Genomic DNA, 24,225 nt, shown 5'->3' with positions numbered 1-24,225 from the left:
GGATGGGACCTACAGAAAAAAAATATAGTCTGGCTCATCAAGGCATGGGGACAATATGCTTTTCTTTACTGAAATACTTTACATCATATAAGGGCCAGTATCCCCCACAGTGCCTGAACAGAAATCCAGTTCCTACACATGAGACATAATGGCACATCTGCATCTCTGCAAAAGGTCACACAGTCTGCAAAGTTTTATGAAGCTGCTTCAAAAGTGTACTTCACAGCTACATTCATCAAACCATTTATTCAACCACACCTCTGAAATCTACACCAAATGAACAGCCAACCTCACATCAAGAAGGGGTCCATGCTCATCCCTAAAGGCACAACACCACAGCCATCCTATAGCTCCATTAACAATTGCAGGTTGATGATTTTATTATTCACCAAGGGAGTTGCATACCCTGCCCTTGAATGATTAAATAATATAATTATCCTCAACAGTATAGAAGTTTATCCTGCACAGTATAGTATTAGTATTAGCCATCAATATATTAGCATAAAACTAAGGATTTTTTTTCTTGCTCAGTGTGGGATTCGCTCTTCTTTTCTGTGCATGCAGTACTTCCAATTATAGCAGGATTGGTTTCAGATAAAGTGCATTGGGATAGAGCAACTTTAAATTAGCTTTCCCTAACTTGATGTATTCCAGATATGTTGGAAGTCCAACTCCCACTATTCACAATCAGCTGTTGCCATGCTGGCTGAGAATTCTAGCGATATAATCCCAAAATACTCGGACAATATTGGCTTAGAGAAGGCTGTTACAGAACATTGATGAAATGAAGTGTCATATTATATTGTTGTTCCCTTCCTGTCCCCTTTCACAAATACAAACATAGAAACATACATCCATGCATAGAGAAGATGCTTCAAATATGAAATATTCCATTGAGGAGATCCGAACAAGTGAAACAAGTGCAGGATCCAATCTGGGTTGGTGATTGGGACCAGAGATTTAGTCTTCTGAGCTTTCAGGTGCATGCTGGAGCTCATTCTCAGGGAATTTCTCTCTAACAGAATGAATAGTCTAAATATGAATGTAAACTCAAGGGCTGCGAGCCTGATGTGTCACATGCTGGCCCTGCCCCCGCTCGGTTTAGCGGAGAGGGGAAAAGTCCCAATACGCCACATGATGATGCCGTGGCGATGCGAGTTTGACACCCCTGGTCTAGAACATTCTGATAGAGAGAAGTTCCCTGAGAATGGACTCCAGCACAAGTCCAAAAGCTCAGAAGACCTCTGGTCCCAATCACCAACCCAAAATGGACTTCAACTCCACACTGGTTTCTGGGGAATTCTGCAAGTTGAACTCCACACATCTTCAGCTTGCCAAAGCTGGGGAACACTACTTAGACTGTACAGTTTAGGGAAAGCTAAATTGAGATTATATAGTAATAAAAGGTTTTTTGATTGATTCCTATCTTTCCTGCCTTTTCCTCTCATAAACACTTGGCTGTTCATACAAAACTGCAGATGAAGTAAATATTTTTTTCAGGGCTCATATAATTTCAGATTGGAGGTAGAGTAAAGGTAAACTGCAGTCATTTGCATGACTGAAGACTATTTCAGATAAAACCTTCCTGTACAAAAAAAATCTGCATTCAAAGAGAACGATATTAAACTAGTTTTACACCCTAGAATGCTACTGTCATTTTGAGGGTATCGAAAGAAAGAAAATCCAGAAGTTGGATGATTCCCATCTGCTGATTGAAGCACTTTAAAGAGTGAGCAGTTTTCAATTCCGCTGCAATTAATATGAACTGGGATGGCTCTAGATTAAATCATCAAACATACACAGACACACTGTTCAGGGATAACAAGTTGCACAGAATAAATTAATTCCTTTCCTGATCTAAATCTCAGCTTCTTCTGTAAAGTTATCAAACAATATCAAACAGGAGATACGAATTGAGTTAATTACAAAGAGAATCATCCCTTAGAAGTCAAGAAATATGCCAAAGAAAGAAGTAGGAAGTGACAAAGGAGATTTTTAACAGAATGTATATGTTAGATTTAATTTAAGGTTACCTGGCAGCCTATTGGGAGGATAGCCTTGGAAGGAATGTCCTCTGGCAAAACACAGAACTGCCTATGTTCTATTGCAACTCACACATTCTTTATTTTTTCCCCTAAAAGTCCCTCAGCACTATCTAGCTAAGAATTCTGTAACTTTTATAACAATGCTTTTCCTAAATGGTGAAAATACATCTATGAGACAGGTGGCATCACTGGGTCCCATTAAGCCACATTTTTCAGAAGCACAAATGCTTTGCCATTAAGATTCAGAACTAAAAGAGAAAAAAGGGGGGGGGAATAAACATCTCAGTCTTACTCGAAAGACCTTTTCAACTCGTGCAATGCCCTTCCCAAAGATGGTTCCAAGCTGGTCACCTATGCCAGCTAGCAGAAAGCCAAAAAGTGGGATCCCAAAGATGGCATACAAAATACAGAAAATTTTTCCGCCTTCTGTGCTTGGGGCAATATTTCCATAACCTGTTGAGAAAAAAGAAGTTGGTTGTGAGCTCTCTCTTCTGAAGATTGTGAGGAGGAACACCTCTCACAGTTACGACTATTGAGCAACATATCACATATACTGTACCTGTGCATTTTGATTTTCTTGCCTAAATGTAGAACCTTACTTTTTTCACCATTGAATTTCATTTTGTTAGATAGCGCCCAATGTTCAAGTCTGTCAAGATCCTTCTGTATCTTAAACCTATCTTCTGGAGTGTGGCTATTCCTGCCAGTTGGTGTCGTCTGCAAATTTTTTTAAAAAAAATTGATTTATATGCCGCCCTTCTCCGGAGACTCAGGGCAGCTTACAATGCGTTAAGCAATAGCCTTCATACTTTTGTATATTTATACAAAGTCAGCTTATTGCCCCCACAACTGGGTCCTCAATTTACCCACCTTAGAAAGGATGGAAGGCTGAGTCGACCTTGAGCCTGGGGAGAATTGAACTCGCAGTAATTGCAGGCAGCTGGATGTTAAATGCTGCCTTAGGAGGCATTAGCCTCCTACGCCACTCAGGCTCCTTGATGAGTTCCCCATCTATCCCTTGTCCAAATCATATAATCTAACTAAAAGAGATGCCAACTTCTGGCTGAGGAATTTGGAGACTTTAAATACACCTATGTTAAAAATGCCAATTTTGAAAAACACTGCTATAACCCTGTGACCAATTAAAAAAACAGAAAAAAAATGCATTGCTATCTATTTCTGTGTGACTTCATAATGCATTGCTGTTCATTTCTATGACTTCAGAACACACTGCTCAGGCCATTGTTGTTGTTTTAAGTAAAACCTCAACTATCTAAAACTAACTTAATCCTGTCTTAGGACACAGTATCATGGAAATTCAAGCCTCGGCTTGTCATGTGATACTACAGTAGAAGCCAAGATTAAACATGGGATGAGGCCTGTATATTAACTGCTTCATATTCCCCGTCTTATTCAGGCCAGGAATTTGACTATTACAATTATAAGTGTACATGCTTTAATTAATTATTTGTTTTGCCAACAATTTAAGTGAAATATATTATGAGCATGATATTAATCCTTGTACTTGCTTTTATTTCATTTTCGTATATTTTCAGTTTATCTTTACTGATAAGCTTTTAAACACATTTAAGATGCACAATGTAGCTATACGCTCCAGAAGACTAAATGAAGGGAGAAAGGGGGATTATCGACTGTGTCCCTGCTGACAAAATAAAGTAGATTGGGATTTGTATGCCTGTGTCTATGGTTAATGAGCTATATGGCAAAATTTCTAGCACTTCATAATGATATACTTACAACAATGGATTCATAAATGTTTAATATCACTTGGAACTTCAACAGAAGATGGAACTTAGCTTGCTATAAAGTAATAGTAATGGCTGGTAGCTTTTTAAAAATTCACATTCAATAAACAAAACTAAAACAAAATATTCACAGCAAATTGTGAACAGGCTAAACAGGAGGTACAAGTTGAGCTGTTAAATATGAGACAATACATATCTTTACATTCAAGATTTGGATTTAATGTTTGGTTGCGTTCTTTAAAAACTTTAAGCTGTAATCAATATTTTATAACTTAAAATACATACTGCAATCTGTAAAGAATCCCCTAGCCAGCTATTATTAAAGATTGGTTGCCTATGTTTGGTTTGGAAATATAAGCACTAAACATGCAAATGCTGTAAAAATATCCAGAAATTATTTTGCAGTTATAACATCCATCATTATTCTCTAGTAGCATTTGAGGGGGGTGGGGGGAGAGTAACAGAGATGTATATAAAAATTAGACTTGCTGTATTTGGGTTTCAAAAATCTAGATGACCAAGTAGCTCAGGGGTCTCCAACCTTGGTAACTTTAAGCCTGGAGGACTTCAACTGCCAGAATGCCCCAGCCAGCTCATCAAAGGAAGACCCAAATTTGCAACCAGGACAAACAGGACTGCTGCACGGATAATTCAGTAAGCTTTGCTTCAATACGGGTTGAAGTCATTTATTTCTAAATTCCTCTATAATTATAATATGTGAATAACTTTGCTGCTACCCTGGGTGCAGCTGGTTGATCACTGTAGGGAACCAGATGTTCAGCTTGATAGACCTTTGCTCCAACCCAGCTGAGTGCTCCTTACATTTATTTGCTTAGTAAGCCTGCAGCTCCAGATCTGGAATGTTTATTCATCATTAAATCTGTCAGTTGGGAGAATGCCTCTCCTGCATTTGAAACGCAGTCCCCATTCACTGGTAGATCTGCCTTTGCTCTTGTTGTCAACTCACTTGAAATAGGGGTGTGCCTGCATGCATCCTTTTTTCAGAGACATTTTTTTCCCACCACTTAAGTATAGCTATTCTAAAATTGCAAAAATCTGCCAGTGAACAAGGTTCTAATTCAACTGGTGAGGAACACCCAAAAAAAAAACTAAAAAAAGGCTAAACAGCATCATGCAACAACAGCCCTTCTGTATCTCAAATGAACCACAGTTCGGTTCTAATTCCAGAACAACCACTTGCTAGTCTTAAATAGTAGGACTGAATTATAAAAAGCTATTTCACCAGAAAATACTAGCATTTTTTTCCAGTTTGATAAACAGAGCAAGCAGAAGTCAGCTTTGGCTTTGTAAAAAAAAAAAATGCTGCTTTCTATTATTTCCAAAGGTAAACTAGGCAATATGGCATGTATGTGTGTGTGTTAAGTGTGTACTTATGCACAAAAGAGAATGAAGGCTTGCAGTAACCTCTGTTGACTGTTCTGATTCCATTTGAAGAAATACAGCAAAGGTAACAACTAAGGCAGCTGACAGTCAAATAAACCTACTTTAAATCTTTTTGTTTTCATTGTCAGCTGAATCACTCCCATTATTCTTTCAAGACATGTATTGTGTTATGCCATGTCCTTGGGAATCTCCTTACTTTGCCCTCTTTGGCTACTGTCTATTATTCAATGTTGATTGATACATCTGTTAAAATATTCTATAGTTTTCTTCCTGATTAATTCATTTTTTTGGGGGGGTGCCTTTTATTGATTGATTTAGACTCTATGGTTGGGCTCCATACTTCAGACCTCTGAAAGTAGTAGTTGATAGGCTATATACAGTAAAGCCCATTTTCCCCGTATCTGATCATACCAAGACAGAATCATTCAGAAATATAAATTATAAATATGCATAAATAGATACCTATAGTAGTAATGACAGTTCCTGCAAAGAAAAAGGCACTTCCAAGGTCCCAGTGGCTGCTGCTATTAGAAGAATCTCCAACGGGGTTGACTCCTGCACTGGTAGCATTCATAACCCGCTACAAAAAAAGAAAAGAAGCAAATTGAGAGCAGAATATATTGTAACTGAACAAAATATCTTGTCTTCCAAATGCAAGATTGATGGTGCTTGCTGCCAATTCTTTTCTCTAAAGTTCCAGGCAATAAAAAAATTATCCATTGTCTACTGCTTGGCCTCTCTGATACAAGATGTCCCACACAATTTCTACATACAAAGCCATATTCCTCTATCACTGAGTCAAAGCTTCTCCCAGAGTCTATTGGAGTTGTATAGCTGTAACTCTTTTAAGTATAAAATAAAATAGATTCCTTCAAACACCATGGGTTCCCAGTAATACACTAATTTACATGGACACATCTCAAGAAGATGCAAGATGCTGCATTTTGCAAGATACAGAAGCCAAAGAAAAGAACTTACCTGTGTAAGTATTTAAGATGCATACTGTCTTGTGTATCTCCTTATGTCAACTTTTCTATTTAAACCTTCTCTTATATGGTGACCTTCACCATTGTTAAGATTATAAACTCTAATATACTTCCATGCGGGAAGAAATTTTTGGAATCTGTAATTTGTAAATCACTTCTAACAAAGTGGGCAAAACCATTTCTTCATGCATGGCAAATTCTGTATCTTTTGAAACATTCATTCCCCACAATACATCACACATTACTTTTTTACCAGCATTTGCACCATGATACAAAAATGAATTCTGCTCTAACGTTTCAGCTTTTATATGCAACACAGAATTATTTGCTCCATTTTCTCTCTCAGCTACTTTGATACTTTGATTTTCACTCCTCAGTTTGTCATGTGATCTAACATTTACTGCAAATAGTTCAATCTTGGTATACAACACAGCTCCATGAAAATGCATGTGCATTTATGTCCTCAATCAACACACATCTACAATCGCTACAAGCATCTTATATTATATAAAAGCATAAGATATCATACTTTTATCTATAACTACAATAAAGAAAATATCACATATTCTTATCTTACTCTCTGTTCAGCATTTCCAACACATTTAATTTAATTATCACACTTCCTTTCTACCATATAACATTCTTATTACATTCAACATAATCATGCAAAACATTCCATAATTCAAAACTCTTTGCTTCCTTATCTATTTTTCTAAATTGACAAGCTTACAATAAACTTTTTCCCTCATATTCATACATTACTCAGTAACCTGAAGAACAGAAATCTGGTTTGCACACTCTTTGCATAGCACAAAGTGTTGCACTTTTCAAATTTTGCTCACTGCTACTTCTCATCCCTTGCAAGCATAATTCTGCCAACTTTCCCATGATACATAACAAATCAATATAATTTTGCATTCATTCTTGCTTCCTTCTCATGTATATAGGAAGACAATCCAGATACTCTAGAGACTACCTTGCAAGTCAACATATTGTTGACTGCTTCCCAACTACAAGTATATGTAATATTATAAGGTGTACTCAGAATTCAAGAAACAGGAATCTGGTATTCCCAAGAGATTTATTTTCCCATTTGAATGTAGAAATGCAACAGATTAATAAGTCTTTAATCACATGCATGCCAGTTATATATTCTCTTTGAGTGCTAATTTGAATGAGTGTCCATATTGTCAAAATGGAGGATGAAACATGGAAATTCACCTCTTTTTTAAATGACTAGCATGCATTGCACGCACAAAACAAGACAGGGCTTCACTCACAAACACTTGTGCCCCCCCCCCTTACCAATTTTGACATTGTTGGCCTCCTCTCTGGATGTCCCTGCTATCCAGGCTTTTCTCCCTTGGGCCTCTGATTTCTAAGCTATTTTCTTCTGCATAGTCCTCAGTAATCTAGAAAACTCAAATTCTCCAAAAGCTTTTTTTTTGTCCCAAGCAAAGGAAACAATGCATGAAGAAGACAACGTATGCAGAAAAAAAACCTTCTTCCTTTGTGGCCAATTAATTGCCCACATTATTTCTGTTGGTGTGAAAACAAGTAAACAAGTGGTGATCTGTTAAAGCTGTGCACAATTTAATGGCATTCTGCATTTAGTTATCATCAAGTGACATTTATGAGACTACTTGGCTGGTATAAAAATTTGCTTCACAAATCCGTAACAGAAAATGCTGCCAACAGAAGTTCTTTCATTGTCTTCAAATTTAGTTCCACGTGCACTATATTTCATTAATCTAGACAAGAGTTTATGATTGGTATTGAAATTTGTAAAAGAAAAAATGAATCAAGAACTATACTATTCCTAATTATCTTTCAAAAGGTTATGTCACAGACATTTCGGGTTGCACCTCAACTTTCCTACCCACATTAGCAATGCAATTTATTTTTTATCTTGTTTTTCTTTTGGCCAGGAGCTGACATAAAGCTCTTCTCCCAGGTCAAGAACTCTGCGCTTTTACCTTTTCTTGCCAAATGTTTTTTATATTCGTTTCATGAATGGATTCTCATGCATGAAATGAACAAGGGGTCCATGTAGCAATTGTGGTGCCATGTTAAAATGAAATGGCAATGGCACACAACTAACTATAACAGTTAACAGAGTTGGAAGGGATCTAGGAGGTCATCTAGTCCAACCCCCTCCTCACGCAGGAGACCTATACTAGGGATTCGAACCGCCAAACTGCCGATCTTTCTGATCGACAAGCTCAGCATCTTAGCCACTGAGCCACCTAGCCAGGCTGAGTGAGACAGGCTGAGACATAAAGTGACCCACTCAGCAAGGATAAAATAATCCCACCAGAAAAGAGAGCACATTGGTGGTTTTATTAAAGGCTTCTAATAAGTGCATGTGTTGGGCACGATATTAGCAACAGACGATCAAAACTCCAAGTTGACTGTAGGAAGTAAATGAACTAAGAGAATCAAAAGATTTGTCCGGGAAAAAGTAGGCCCTTGGAAAAATGATTTACCTACATACTCTGCTAATGTTTCAGTAGCTATTGTTCCAGGTTACTGAAAGAAACTGTCACTGCAGCATATCAAAACTGAAAATAATACCAAAATGTATGTTTATCTAGGAAACATTTGCATTTATATAAAGTGAAGTACTGAAGTTTTCAGATACTGGAGGGAAACACAAGATTGTCCTATGTAGAATCTTCTCACTTTTATCTCAAGAAAAGATTGGACTGCCATTTGTCAGAAATGGTGCAGCGTCTCCTGCCTGGGCAGGGGGTTGGATTAGATGACCTACAAGGTCCCTTCCAACCAGGGGTGGGTTCTAATTACCTTTACTACCGGTTCGCAACGGGATTGCGCGCGTGTGCACATGCAGAAGCTTCTGCGCATGCACAGATCGCTTCTGATGATGTCAGGGTCAGTGGGTGGAGCCTCCCGCCAGTTTTACTACTGATTCTATAGAACCGGTCCGAACTGGAGGCAACCCACCATTGCTTCCAACTCTATTAATCTGTTAAGATCTGTTAAGAATACACAAACTGTGGCATACGTAGCCACACCTCTGCCCAGTTAGAGTATGCATCAACCACTACCAAAAAGGTTTGCCCCTGGACCGGGCCAGCCAGGTAAATATGGATTCGGGACCATGGGTTTCTGGGGGTCTCCCATTCTGTAGGGATGGCTGTGGGGGGTGCTGGCCGGGACTGCTGACAGCTCTGGCAACCCTCTACCCACTTTGTGACAGCCTGATCTAACTTAGGCCACCACACATAGCCAAAGCCTTCATCCTGGCTATGCCAGGATGCCCTTCATGCGAAGATTTTAATATGGGGGTGCGTAAGTTAGGGGGGACCACTATTCTGTTGCCCCACAATAAGCAACCCTTCAAGATGGACAGCTCATGCTGTCTCGCTTTGTATGGCAGGAATTCCTCTGGCAGATGTCCCTGTGGCCACCCCCTGCACACCCAGTCAAGAACCTGCACTATGGTGTAGTCTCGTTTAGAATATTTGGCAATGTCGGCCGTGGTGACCAAGGTAGGAAATTCGTCCATCAAAAACACAGTTGAGGCAGGAGCCAGGTCTTCCACAGCTAAAGGAAGAGGGCATCGGCTAAGGCCGTCCACGTTGGAGAGCTCTCTGCCAGGCCGATAGACCAGCTGATAATTGTAAGCTGCAAGGAAGATGGACCATCGAGATAGACGAGGGGACATGATCTGGTGTGTTTGCTTGTTGCCAGCTAACAACCCCAGCAGGGGCTTGTGGTCAGTTATCAATTGGAAAAAACGGCCATACACATAGTCATGAAACCACTTGACAGCAGCAACAGCCGCCAGGGCCTCTTTGTCCAATTGACTATAATTTCTCTCGGCCGAGGATAAGGTCCGAGAAAAATAAGCAATTGGAGCCTCGGTTCCATTTGGCAGTAGGTGGCTCAGGACAGCCCCTATGCCATATGGAGAGGCATCACAAGCCAAAGTTAAGGGGATACTGTCGCTGTATTGGACCAGTACTACATCTGAGGTAAGGAGATCTTTGACAGCAGTGAAAGCCGAGGCCTGGGCCCTGCCCCATACCCAGGGAGCCTTACAGTCTAATAGCCTGTGAAGAGGTTCCGCCACAGATGCCTTATGTGGCAGGAACACACTGTAAAAATTGAGTAAGCCTAGAAAAGCCTGCAATTCAGCTTTGCACATCGGAGTAGGGGCTTTTTTAATGGCCTCCATCTTTGATGGGGTAGGGTGCAGACCTTTAGCATCTATCAGAAACCCTAAGAACTCAACCCTAGGAACCCCAATTGTACACTTAGATTTTTTGAGCTTAAGGCCCGTTTGCTGAAACCGGGTGAGAACTTGTCGTAAGCGGCTAATAAGGGCAACTTGGCTGGTAGCCGAGATTAAAATGTCATCGAAGTAAGGGATGACTCCCGGTATTCCATGTAATAGCTGTTCCATAAGACCCTGAAACAACTCAGGAGCCACACTGATTCCAAATTGTAAGCGACGGCACTTAAAGGCACCTCTGTGTGTGACAATAGTCTGGGCAGCAGCTGTGGCATCATCCACAGGGAGCTGCTGATATGCCTGTGCCATATCCATCTTGGCAAAAATAGACCCCTGACCCAAAGAGTGGAGGAGGTGCTGGACCACGGGGACTGGATAAGGGTGTGCTTGCAGTGCATGGTTCAGTGTGCATTTGAAATCACCATAGATGCGCACGGAACCATCTGGTTTGGTGGGAATGACAATGGGTGTCTCCCACTTAGAATGATCTGTGGGCTCAAGCACCCCCTGTGCAATCAGCTTATCCAGTTCCTTGTCCACTTTAGGACGTAGTGCAAAAGGCACCCGTCGAGGCTTAAGCCGGATAGGGGACACTTGGGGATCAATGTTGAAGGATATAGGGTTTCCCACATATTTACCCAGGGAGTCATCAAAGACTTCAGCAAATTTAGTAGTCAAGGCCTCAAAATCGTTAGTGGTGGTAGCATGAATGCCTGTGATGTTGAGGCCCAAGGCCTTGAACCAATCAAGCCCTAGCAAATTGGGAAGGTTCCCCCTTACAACTACTAATGGGAGGCGCCCTGAGAACACGCCTTTCTCCACTAAAAATTTGGCACACCCCAGAATGGGAATATTGTTCCCTTGATAGTCACGAAGCCTGGTGTTGCAGGCAGTTAGGTGACCCCTGGAGAAGCTAGGGACTATTGTTTGTAGTGTGTTCCAGGCAACAATGGTCTTGGAGGAGCCCGTGTCCACCTCCATCTTGCAGGGCACCCCTTCTATTCTGAAAGTTAGAAAAAGTTTTTTGTTGGGGCTTGTAGATGAATGGCTGATCGACACTGCAGGGTTGGTGTCCTCTCTGGTGATGGTGAAACAATCCTCTCTGGTGGCTTGGTGGCCTCTTTGGAAGCATCTGGCTGAGCGAGGGGTGTTGTCCTGTGGGCTGGAGCGACAGACTTTAGCCAGGTGACCCCTTTTGCCACATCGTCGGCAGACTGCGGTCTTAAAACGGCACAATGAGCGAGGATGGTTTTCGCCGCAGCCGAGGCAAGGTGCTTGTTGTTGTTTTCGTTCTGTTTGCTGTTTGCTTGTTGGGGATGATTTGAGGCGACTCACATCATCTTCCTCGTCTGTGAGGTCATCGGAAAAGACATCATCATAGTGAACTGACCGGGCAGTTGCAAGTGCGGATGGAGCCCTGTGCATCTCAGCCGCAGATTTTTCTGACATCTCATATGCGCACACCTCATCCAAAGCGGATTGGAGGCAGATGTCATTTTTTGCTAAAAGGCGACGTTGTAGTCTCGTGTCCCTCACACCACACACCAGCTGCTCAAGGAGGGAATCATCTAGGTTTGGGAACTCACAATCTATTGCAGTGGCCCTGAGGGAAGCCATGTAAGAGTTAATGGACTCCCCTTCCTTCTGGACCCTCTGGTGGAATGTAAATCGCCGGGACATGCGAGAGGGAGCAGGCGCATAGTGTGCCTTTAGTTTGCCCATCAGAGTGGTCCAGGGCACTGTAGAGACAGGTTGAGGAGCCATCAGAGCTTTAACTTTATTCTTTTAAACTTTTGTTTTCCTTAGGCAGACAGAACCTGGTGCAATGGCAAATGTTGCTATGCCCATTACAAAGAGACCCTAATTTTAAAAATCCATATTGATATAAATTGCAAAGTGATTGATTCTTTAAATCCTATTCATTCCACACATTTCTCCCAGATGGCCAATTTGGGGGTCATTTTATATGTAGAATCTCTGCTTCTTATCTATTTTTAGCAGCTACTCTCATTTGCCTCTTTACTTGTCTAAAATCCATTCCAGAAACTTACACTTTCTGACATTTTACTTTTCCAAAAACAGTTCCCATGAGGGTCCCTAAAATGCCGTAGGACAAAAGTGAATTCCCCTGAGCTGAAGCTTGTTTAGAATACCTGGCTTTTACAATGAAACAACCTGCCTTTTCATTAGCAAAATGGTCATTCTTTAACAGACTGAGGTGAAAGGACAGGATAAAATGCCCCATGCTTGGCCCAAAGCAGAATCACAATACTGTATACAGCTCAGGTTACAATAATGCAAGGGGAGTGGGGGGACCAGGAACAATTATCTGGAAAGGTCATTGGCTTCTTTAGCTGGATATGATCAAGCTGAGACTCATTAGACATTTGTTCTGGCTTTCATTGGATTCCAGCCCTGAGCAGGGGGCTTACTCAGTGGCCTAAATAGCCTTTTCCAATTGTACAACTTTAAGATGTTAGGTAAAGGTAAAAGTTCCCCTTGCACATATGTGCTAGTCGTTCCCGACTCTAGGGGGTGGTGCTCATCTCCATTTCAAAGCCGAAGAGCCAGTGCTCTCCGAAGACGTCTCTATGGTCATGTGGCCGGCATGACTAAATGCTAAAGGTGTACGGAATGCTGTTACCTTCCCACCAAAAGTGGTCCCTATTTTTCTACTTGCATTTTTTATGTGCTTTCAAACTGCTAAGTTAGCAGAAGCTGGAACAAGTAATGGGAGCTCACCCCGTTACGCGGCACTAGGGATTCGAACCGCTGAACTGCCGACCTTTCAATTGACAAGCTCGAAGCATGGTAGCCACTGAGCCACCGTGTCCCTTTTGTCTTGGATGTCTTGGATATCCACATTAAGGATATATTCTTCTCTGATTTATCATTTTTAGTCAAAGTTTCTATCTCCCGAGTTAGTATAGACAGGCAATTCTTATGGGTAATGACTGTTATGCCCAAGACATCTGAACCCATAGGGACATCGGCATAAGCCAATACTTTAATAGCAATAGTAGTAGTATTTTCTAATCTAGAAACTCTCAATTGCTATATAAGAAACATTTTAAGATTACTATATCTCCAAAACTTCCTGGAGATGTCCATTTCATAGCCTTATTGGTTAGGAATAGACAACATGGATGTCTGATTTGCTTTTAATTAAGGCTGGAACAATCTCTAGGCAGTCTCCCTTTACCATATCCCCCAACCTCTTCCTATTTTCTGGGCCTTTCTAACATCCTCCACTGTCTCAATTCTCTATGATCTCTTTCCATGTTTCAGTTATTTTGTTACTTTCCATCTTCTCTTTCATTCAAAGGAAAAACTGAAGAGGTATGCCCATGTAAGCCTTTTTAAGCTCTCAAAGAATGGCAAAAGGTCAAACAACCGTCTATCTAAATGTCTTCTTTCACAAAATTCAAAATCGGTATTTTAAATTATTCTCAGTTTTCATTCTCTTTCTTCTTTTCTTTCTTTTTGTCTCTCCCCCCCCCCCCATGTGTGAGAGAGAGAGGGGGGGAGGGAAGGAGGGAAGGAGTGGGACAGAGAGATCTTGCTTTTCTTCTCTCATCTTCATCTCTTCCTTCTCAATATTTGTGAATGATATCTCCTGTCTTCTGGTGCAACTTCCAGAAGATGTTATAGAGTTTGGGACAATGTCACTAAAATTGTTTTTATTAATTTTTATAATGATCCAAAAATAAACTCAGGCTCATTAACCATGATAATTATTTCTAACAGCTACTATGAATATAGCAGAAATGCCTCTAACTGAGGCTCTTTTGCAGACTCTGAATGGCTTGGGGTAGAATGTTCATGCCAGACTTCTGCTTTATTTCAAGGGTTATATTCGCCCTTTGTCTGGAAGGAAAAATAAGCATATATAAACTGAATATATGTTCAGTTTCAATTGAACATTTCCCTTTTAAACTGAATGTACAACTGACTTAAGAAAAACATTTTATAGACTGCCTTTAACAGAAAATGTAAAACATGTATTGCAGGCAAATGCAATGTACATTACTCAGTATGAAGTCATTTTCCATGCTTTATTTCCTACTATAAGCATCATTAAAGGTAACTAAAATGCTGACGTATAATAATTGCACTTAAGCTATTGTAAAGGTTATGTCATATTCCTCTTTTGGCAGCAAACTCAGATCTGAGCAATTTCTCTCAGAAGACCAAATGTCACTCAGAGGACCAATTAAATAACAATCCGGACTGCAGCATTGTTTAGTATAGATTAGAAACAAGTAAACAAACATTGGCAGTATTTCTTCACAATTTAAAATAGGGTAAAATATACACATATATATTGTTTATGAAATATATACAAGGTATACGTTTTTCATTCTTCTTTCCTCTCTATATAAAACACTCATTTTAATTAATATGTCTTTGTTTTCATCGACATGTATTTGAGATTTTTTGTGTGTTTTTGTTTTGTCAATTGTACTGGCCTAATGTGCACTAACTGTAACCAACTTTAATTCAGAAATTAAAGTCCTCGTAGCAAGATGATGAAATATATTTTATACAATCTGAATTTTACTGTCAGATCATAATTGCCTTAGATTGCTTCCAATGTGCTGAATTCAGATCCAGAGATTAAACTGGAAGTTTTCATTCAGTTGAATCTCTATAGACTTTTTAATTCCAATTTAAGAGCCACCTAAAAAGATAGCTGCAAATTTAGGAATCATGTATTGCTAGACACATTAAGCTAGTTACATTCAGTGTTGGTACTCTGACCTATTACCTTCAGAGCCTCAAAAGCAGCAGTGTTCTTTGATTAGTAATGTATGGTCATTCTGCTAACCGTTTTTCCTTTTTTCTTTTTTTTTAGCTTCAAATTTGCATCCATAAAAGTGAAATAGCTCATGAAACTGTATGTATATATTAATTTATTTATTCCATTATTCAGCTGCCTATCTCACAGAATGTAACTCTGGGTGACTTACATTTAGGAACTCCTAGTCAAATGATATGTTTCAATTAATTCTTAAGTGAAAAGAAGCTGACACAACCTGTATCAATTATTTCTGCAAATATGAAAACGTATTATTTAGGTGCCGTTGTTTACAGATTCAGAATTAAAAAACAACAAACATGACAGGTGAGAAACTTGGAAACCTTTAAGCAGGGGTGTCAAACTCACGCTGTCATGGTGGCATCATGTGACATATTGGGACTTTTTTTCCCCTTTGCTAAATCGGGTATAGGCGTGGCCAGCATGTGACGTATTCATCCCGCTTTACAGTAATAAGAAATAACAGTTTCCCAACATTTCCTGTAATCTTTTTACTTTTGGTTCTGGATCATTTTCCCCATCTGCAGAACTTTTTTCCCTATTTGCATAACTTTTCTGACCCAAAAATATTCTTAGGCTTTTCTGTGTGTTTGAGATCTTCCCATAGACGTTCAGCACTGTTCAAATCTAGGGACTATGAAGGCCATTCCATAGTATTTATTTTTTCTTATCTCTAAGCACTTTATTGTTAATTTGGAGGTATGTTTCATATTAGTGCCTTGCTGAAAAAACATTTTGACCAGAGATTGCTATTTTTTTGCATACAGGTATAAAACCAAAGGTTTTTAGATTTTATAATTTTCCTAATAAAGCAGTTCAACAGAGCAATCAGGTGGAGTTTCCTTGCATGTACAGTATATCGTCAAGAAAAAGCTAGAGAGCCATCTGCAAGAATATATGAACCTAGCTTCCTTCATTGATCTGGGAATTGGACTTAATGGCCTAAATAGTCCTTTCAACTCAATGATTCTTGGACAACAGTATAGCTTCACCCTATTGTACTATTCACATTGCAGTCAGCCTTATATAATTTCCAGTATTCTTTTTCTCAGCCATACCATTCCCGCTATTTCTTTTTAACTCATCAGATGTACAGTTGCTCACTCCAAAAATTTGCTCTATCTATCACTGCAGGGGACATAGGAGTCTGCCAGTTGATGAAGAGGGAAAGTTCTATCCTGCATGCTTTTCTCCCTCTCAGGACATCCTAATGCAGATAATTTTCCAAGCCATAATTGCTAATTTCACAAAGTTAAGTGATAAACAGAACAATACAATATCTGCTGCAATTAGAATGTGAGCAAGAGGCACTATTAGTGTTGGAGAAGCAGAAAGTAAAAAAGAAACCATGTGGATTTAGCATCCAAGAAAGTTTTCTGATTGCCTTTCCCATAGTCTCTCTCTCTTTGCCAAACCCAAGTGCAGCTCCTAACAAGTTGCACAGGGCTCGAAAGGAATCTTCAATCTCAAATGGTTAGGTAAACAACATTTACTGGAGACATCATTAAAATCAAAAACAGAGACTTTGGAGCTCCTTCTCATAGCAACAAAACAGAAGAGGGAAAAAAACATGCAGCACAGGAAACATTTTTTTTTTACTATACCTCATTTAGATTTATTAAAAGTAAATTTCCCAATATATGGTATCCATTCTGATGTTCTCACCTTAATCAATGCCTCCAACTCCTGCTGGGATACACAGTTGTTCTCTTGGAGGAATTCTGCTTTATCATTGGCAATTCTGGTTTTCTGACTGCTTTCTTCTGGCTGTTCCAAAGCACGAAACACAAGACCTCCTGTGACCAGATAGGCCACTACCACAAAGAAAATGGCTACCACTGTTTTCCACTTCATGACTGTCTGCAAACCCTGTGAGGGGGTTTCCATAGTGGCAATCACAGTTGCCCGAGGAGATGAAATAGAGAGTCGTGGTGCTGGCTTGGGTATATTAGTCTTATTGGTCACAGGCACACAACCTGAGGGAACAGTTGCCGGCACAATCACTGAAATAGAAAACAAAATTGTTGTGTTAAATTGGTATATGGTATCCTGGCTTTTTCTGTAGCTGAATCACAATAATGGTTCAATAATTTCCCACACTGCCTTATCCAAACCTGAGATGTTTGCTAGCCTAACTAAAGACTGAACATGCCAATTCCTATATATAAAAAATTGATTGTGTCACGAAGTTATAACCTTTTTATATTTTCAGCTACTGCGATATAAACATAGTTATTGCTAATGATAATAGCTTTTCAAGTTCATGGAAAATTCTCCATGTTAATTCCTACACTATATGAAGCAGACTAGGTGGCTTCAGTACCTCCATAATAAATCCTTGGTATGGATAATGCATATGGTCTGGCATTACAGAATTAACAAACATTTTCTGAGGAAACTTTAACTGGATGCAAGATTTTCAAATGGAAATTGGACTAGAGAAACTATACCCGCACACACATACTGTTTCTCTGATTGAAATTCCACCTCCTGGGAAGTGGCAATTAATCACGAAAGATGGGGAGTGACCATAGCTCAAACTGTTTTCCCACAAATTAAGAGACGATTTTCTAATTAACTGTTAGCTGAAAAATAATGCAAAGTGCCAGTATAGCCATGTTGTTTCTATCATAGACTTGGAATAAATGCCCTAGATCTGAATCCAAAATTCTTAACGCTGCCCTGAAGAACTAGTGTGGTACAATAGTTAAAAATAAGCAAAAATATTTGCATGGAGCTGCCCTGTCAAGTTCAGCCTGCCCCAAAGTGAAAATATAGGAGGACTGATATTTTAAGCGCTATGCAAAAAGAATCTTTATAAATACTAGTACTACTGTAGATGGTTCTTCAACTAAAAGTAAATAAGAGATACAACAGCAGAGGTCTACAAAATCTTTTTAACTATTCTGAGTATAAAACAACCCATTTCAAGCTCAAAATCCTTTCAAAATCATCAAAACAGCCCATTCCACACAAAAAACAGCTGTTATGGACCTCCCAATCCCAAAATGAGATGTTTTGAATTTGAAATGACATGAATTTGAAAAAAAATTATATATCCCTATTTAGGTTTATGAGCTTAGTTTTGCCTCTGCCTATTTCTCTATTTTCAGAAAGACTGAAATAACATGCACAGATATAGGGAGGATAACATGATGGGGAATAAGGAGCAACCTAGTTCTCTCACTGAATGGAGATTCTACTGTTTGTTTCAGTTGGAAAAATGGATTTCATTTTTCCAACTGAAAATGATCCAAATTAATGAAAATTAAAACATTTTTCTCAGTATATTAGGATAGAAACTATGATTATCTACAGTCTTAATAATGATATTCCTTCAGAACTAGGAATAAAACAGTCTCAAAAGTCTAAGTTTAATTTTGTACATGTTAGATCACATTCCTAATCCATGGCAGATTACAGCTCATTCACCAATGATCCTACCTCTCAGTAACTATTCCTCAGTTACTTGTAATAAAAGAAAATAGTACTCATTATTCTTGAATTCCATTTAAGTCTTTGTATCTTGAAAATAAACAGATGAACTCAGCTTTGGTATTTATTTATATACAGGAACAGCAGGCCTGTCTTCCTCATACAGTAGTGATTACTAAGCATATCATGTGAGATGAACTGTGGTAATAACCGATATAAAACAAACGCTTCCAATCAGTAAAAAAAACATTCCAAACAATCTATCTTTATTCACAAAAGTATAAATTATATAACCAATCTTACAACAGGTAAATGAGTTGGACTGAAAGATACTTCCATTGCTAAATTTTGTGGCTTTTTGGAGATATGAAATAAATAATTTAAAACATTATTCAAACATATTACTTAGACTTCACCCATTACTAATAAGTAGTACTCAGTAAAATATCCTGATTGTGTAAGTAATACTATATCAACATTTACAAATTTTGGGCACATCATAGCAAAACCTGAAGTAAGGAACACTTTTTGATCATAGAAAATTGCAACCAACTGTAAGCAACGAGTAGGCCCAATAAGAATGGAAGCAGACAACAAATTCTGCCCTTGGAATCTTCAGGTTGGGCTCTAAAAAGACTTCTACTACTCAGTGTCAACAATATTGAACTAAATGAATTACTCAATCTAAAGCAATTCCCTAGATTCTACATATCAGTAACATCAAGAAGCAGAATCTTCTCCACTGGAGGTTCACTATTGGGTATGCTTGGGTAGATTAGCAAGTAACCAAGTATCTAAATTAAACTGGAGGTCTTGGGAGAGGGCTAACCATCATAAATAGAAAATTCTGTCTCCACAAAGTGCTTATTATAAGATCTACACACAGTTCACATGGGCACAGCTGCATGCCCAAAGAACTTTCTAGAGATGTTATAATGCAGGTGAATGTTTTTCCTATTTTCCAGAATGTATTATTCTGTTATGGTCACTATTTTTTTTTCTTTTTTCTTAGCTTTATGAAGAATATGCCAAGATAATGAAGCATTCCAGACCAAATTTGTCTCCATGGAAAAGAGTTACCACATACACAGTTGTCTTCAATATGAGCCCTGTAGACCAGAGGTGGGTTGCAGCAGGTTCTGACCAAATTGGAAAAACAAAAATGTGTACAGAGGTTGAGGGCTACAAAGTGGGAAATCCTAAGAAATCGATTTGCTGGCCAGTTCTGGAGAAGCTAGGAAGCTGCTTGTCCAATTTGGGATTATTTCTATTGTTAGGGGAAATGTGCTAAATTGGTTAAATGGGGTTACAGCAGAGATGGGTTTCAGCAGGTTCTGACCAGTTCTGGAGAACCGGTAGTGGAAATTTTGAGTAGTTCGGAGAACTGGTAGTAAAAATTCTGACTGGCCCTGCCCCCAACTATTCTCTGCCTCCCGAGTCATAGCTGATAGGGAAGAAATGGGGATATTGCAGTAACCTTCCCCTGGATTGGGGAGGGAATGGAGATTTTACAGTATCCTTCCCCTGCCACACCCACCAAGCCATGTCATGCCCACCAAGCCATGTCATGCCCACCAAGCCACGCCCAGAGAACCGGTAGTAAAAAAATTTAAAACCCACCATTGCTGTAGACTGACTGTAGGATCCCAGGAAAGGACTTTTTTATTTTATTAATTTATCTAAATTATTGGCCACCCAATTCCCGTGAACTCATGTTTAAGGAACTTCCAAGGGCTAATACCTAGACACCTATGTGATTCTTTCCTCTTCTAATTCAGATTATTGCATGGCCCTAACCAGCACACAGAACTTGTGCTTTCCACTTTTTCTGAATCCAAAAAATAGATTTTCATTAGCCTCGTTTCTAGAAAATGTTTCTTAAGAATCTGCTTTTCCAGTACAGCTTTCTTTTCCAGTACAGCTTTGGAGTTTGCTTGTTAAGCCTTAGTGAAATAGGTTTTAAGCTCTCTCATTAAACATGGTAACAAATCTCAGTTTATGCAACACACACTTTAAATTGGCAGATTGTCATGCCTCTAAGGAGACTTTGCCAGGTGTTATGCCACAGATGATGACACTGGGGAGAGGTATGTTCCTGTTTGTTTAGAGAGAATGCTGTATTGAAACATTAAGGAGCTAGAAACAAGCCACTTGAAATGTCAGTTTCTGTAGCCTTATCAGGTTAGTTCATTTTAGTTTGGGTGTTTTAGGAATTACTTATCTACATAAAGTAAGTAAAATAATACATTCATAAAAATAATCATATATTAAAACAATAAAAAGCTGCTGCTAAAGACAGAGATATTAAAACTAAAATGTCAGCTGGACTTAAAGGTCATTAAATACTGGTCCCAGTGAAAAATATGGAACTATAACTGATCAGGCCAATTCTGTGGATGGGACACTTTCACGAAAGCCATGCAATACAGTAGTGAGTTACAACAACAAAGGTATAATAGAATCAGAATTATGTGCTAGGGCAATTAAATCCAACCCCCTGTTCAGTGCAGGCCTCTAAGCATCAGGTGACTGCCCAGCTTCTGTTTGAAAATTTCAGCAGCCTCTGGGAATAAAAGGGAGTCAAACCAGCAAGATGGTGAATGCAGCTTTACGATGCCAGCCTGTATGTACATCGGTGCATGGATATACAAAGGAGGTGGGGCCTGCACTGCAAAACTTGCCATCTTGCCCCCACCTTGCACATATATCCAGAAAAGGAGGAATTTATCAGCTCTGTTAATCACTGGTTCCACTGTTAAAATTACTTTTGCGGTTAGGAAGTGTTTTTTGACAAAAAAAAATCCTGTAACTTGACCTTTTTCCATATTATTATTGTTTATTGGTTCGATTTATATGCTGCCCTTTTCAGGAAACTCAGGGCGGCTTACAATGCGTTAAGCAATAGCCTTCATACTTTTGTATATACTTGCTTAGTAGGGCTTTTGGCCCTCCCCTAAGCGGTGCTCTTTTTTATACAAAGTCAGTTTATTGCCCCCACAAACCGGGTCCTCATTTTACCTACCTTCGAAAGGATGGAAGGCTGAGTCAACCTTGAGCCTGATGAGATTTGAACTTGCAATAATTGCAGGCAGCTGGTGTTATCTTAACAGTGCTTTAGTCTGCTGCACCATCTTCTTTATGACACCACACAGGTTTTTACTTTCTTTTAAGTGATATCCCTTCATACACCTCAAAATAGGTCTTATACCTCCCTCTACTGTTTCCACTCAAAGTTAACTATTCTTTTTCTTCAGTCTCCCCACCACTACCAACTTTCCAGCCCCCTGATCACCTGAATTTAAGTTAAACTTGCAATGACCCAACCCATGAGTAGTAACTAGAACTACAACAGTTCTCAAAGTGAGGTCTGATCAAAGCAGACTATGGCAGAAGTATTATTTTCCTTATTTTTGGAAACTATGCATCTATTGATGGAGCCTAAAATTGGTGGCACAATGGTTAGAATGTAATAGCCATTGATTCTGAAAGGTTCAAGGTTGACTCAGACATCATCCTTCCGAGATCAGTAAAATGAGAACCCATGTTGTTGCTGAAACTACTACTGTAGTTTCTGGCTGTGATTTACAGAAACTTGATCTAGGTTGGCATAGTGGTTCTCTCTAACTTGAAAATTGCCAGTCCCTGCCTCACCAACTTTATTCCTAAAACAATCTATCCCAATAGGTTGCTGTATGGATCGGATTAAAAGAAACTCTATATATTCACTAACTTGAATTCACTAACTTGAATTCTCAGGAGACTGCTGACATAGAAACAGTACCTGATACAAGAAATAATATGTACAAAAAAAGTAAAATAATAAAATAAAAATACATAAAATAAAATACCAGAGACTAAAAACTTAAAGAGATATAATTTGGTTAGCTTAGCTTTTTAATTGATACTTAAAAAGAAAGGGGCTAATGCCCTCTTGTCTTAGCTCCATTTCCAGTCTGTCATTATGTTTGCAAATTGATAGTTAAAGATCCAATTAAAATGCCTGCTACAGAATCAAATCTGCTTTAAAAAATTGCTGAATTGTGGCAATAGGAAATGCAACAAGTTATCTCATAGAATTTCCTGATTCTAGAATAATTGCATTGCAGACCAAGGTACATCTGAAGGCAGTGGGGAGAAACTTTTTCCTTCTGCCATGATGAGATCATTTGCACTTTAATAGCCCCATAACAGTGAGAAGATAGTTCATCTAGATAAACTAAAAGAACAGCTGCTCCATTTCCCTGAAGTGAATTCTCTAATGCAGTGTTAGCACTGCTAAATTCAGTAATATGTCAGCACTTTGCAACAAATACTGCTATTAGTACCAATACATTTGGTTAACGTTCTCTCTGAAAATAAGCAACCCTGAACCCCAAATGTGCAAATTGTGTTTTATTACTAATCCATCTGAGCAAGGAATAGAAGTCCCCAATGATGTAAGACTCTGGAACTTTAAATGCCAAAGTCCTCTATGTGCTCTCTGCCATAAACACCTTGTGCAAAATGATTGTTTGGTTTTTCCAGGCAACATTGAAACTGGGACTTGAGGGCTCAGCTTAGTGGATCTGAGACCTATCCAAGCACAATTCTTGTTATTTTGCATGGAAGCAAACCTAACCAAATTTATAGATCAAAATAATAGTTTTCAGAGCCCCAAAACCTTCCACAGATTCTGGATTGACAATTATATATCAATATGTAGAGTTCATTTATGCATCTTGCTAAACCATGGTCTCTTAAGCATGGTTTGTCAAATAAATCAAAATTGGCTTATTTTGCCCATTACATTATGTCAAACTGAAATATACCACAGTGTGCCTTAATGTTTATATGACTTAGTCATGATGGTGAGCAAGCTTTGACAAGCTATCTAAAAGGTAAGCAGGTGTACAGCCACTTCTCTCTTAGTAGCTACCTCATTTAGCAACCGTTCACAAATATGACAGTAATTTTTTTAAAAAATCATTTTCCAACCAATGTGTGCATCTATGACCAAATTTCGGGCATCTGACGACAAAAGCCATCAATGTAAAAATGATTAAGGTCTGGTCAGTTTCAGGCATCATTCTAATCAACCAATTAAGGTCACAGAGCAGAGCCTGTCAACTTGAGGTTAGCACTTTTTTAGAAAATCACTCAGGAAGAGATAGCTTTTTAAAGCAACCTCTCTTACCTATGAGGGGACTGTAAAAAGAAAAATGGGTCACGCACAGGACACAGGCACAGAAAATTCATCTGAATGAGATGGCAGCAAGCAGTAATCTTTACAGTGTCACTCTCTCGCTCTTTCTTTCACTGAGTAACCTTTCTGCTTCTAATTTAAGGAACACATTGTGGTCACTAAATGAATGGTGCAGTGGTCTAGAGGTGGGGCTCTCACCTCACAATCAGGAGGCTGTGAGTTCAATCCTAGGTAGAGGCAGGTATTTCTCTCTCTGGGCATGATGAGAATATATCTGCTGAATATAGCTCTGCATTGGCAACAGGAAGGGCATCCGGCCAGTAAAATCTC

General features: G+C 39.1%; 1 protein-coding gene across 3 annotated transcripts in view; it reads right to left on the bottom strand.

The window, feature by feature from the left end:
- KCNK10 (potassium two pore domain channel subfamily K member 10) overlaps positions 1-24,225 on the bottom strand; it is a 52,710-nt gene that overhangs the window by 12,568 nt on the left and 15,917 nt on the right. For all 3 annotated transcript variants that reach the window (XM_034418277.2, XM_034418278.2, XM_060687356.2), the window contains 3 exons: positions 16,944-17,281; positions 5,678-5,795; positions 2,338-2,498 (listed from right to left, as the gene is read on the bottom strand). In XM_034418277.2, coding sequence (XP_034274168.1) covers positions 2,338-2,498; positions 5,678-5,795; positions 16,944-17,281 — 617 coding nt within the window. The remainder of the gene's footprint in view (positions 1-2,337; positions 2,499-5,677; positions 5,796-16,943; positions 17,282-24,225) is intronic.

The sequence above is a fragment of the Pantherophis guttatus genome, chromosome 1 (genome assembly GCF_059756535.1).
Source record: "Pantherophis guttatus breed Tessera chromosome 1, ASM5975653v1, whole genome shotgun sequence".
Classification (NCBI taxonomy): Eukaryota; Metazoa; Chordata; class Lepidosauria; order Squamata; family Colubridae; genus Pantherophis; species Pantherophis guttatus.
This window is presented reverse-complemented; position numbering and strand designations above follow the sequence as displayed.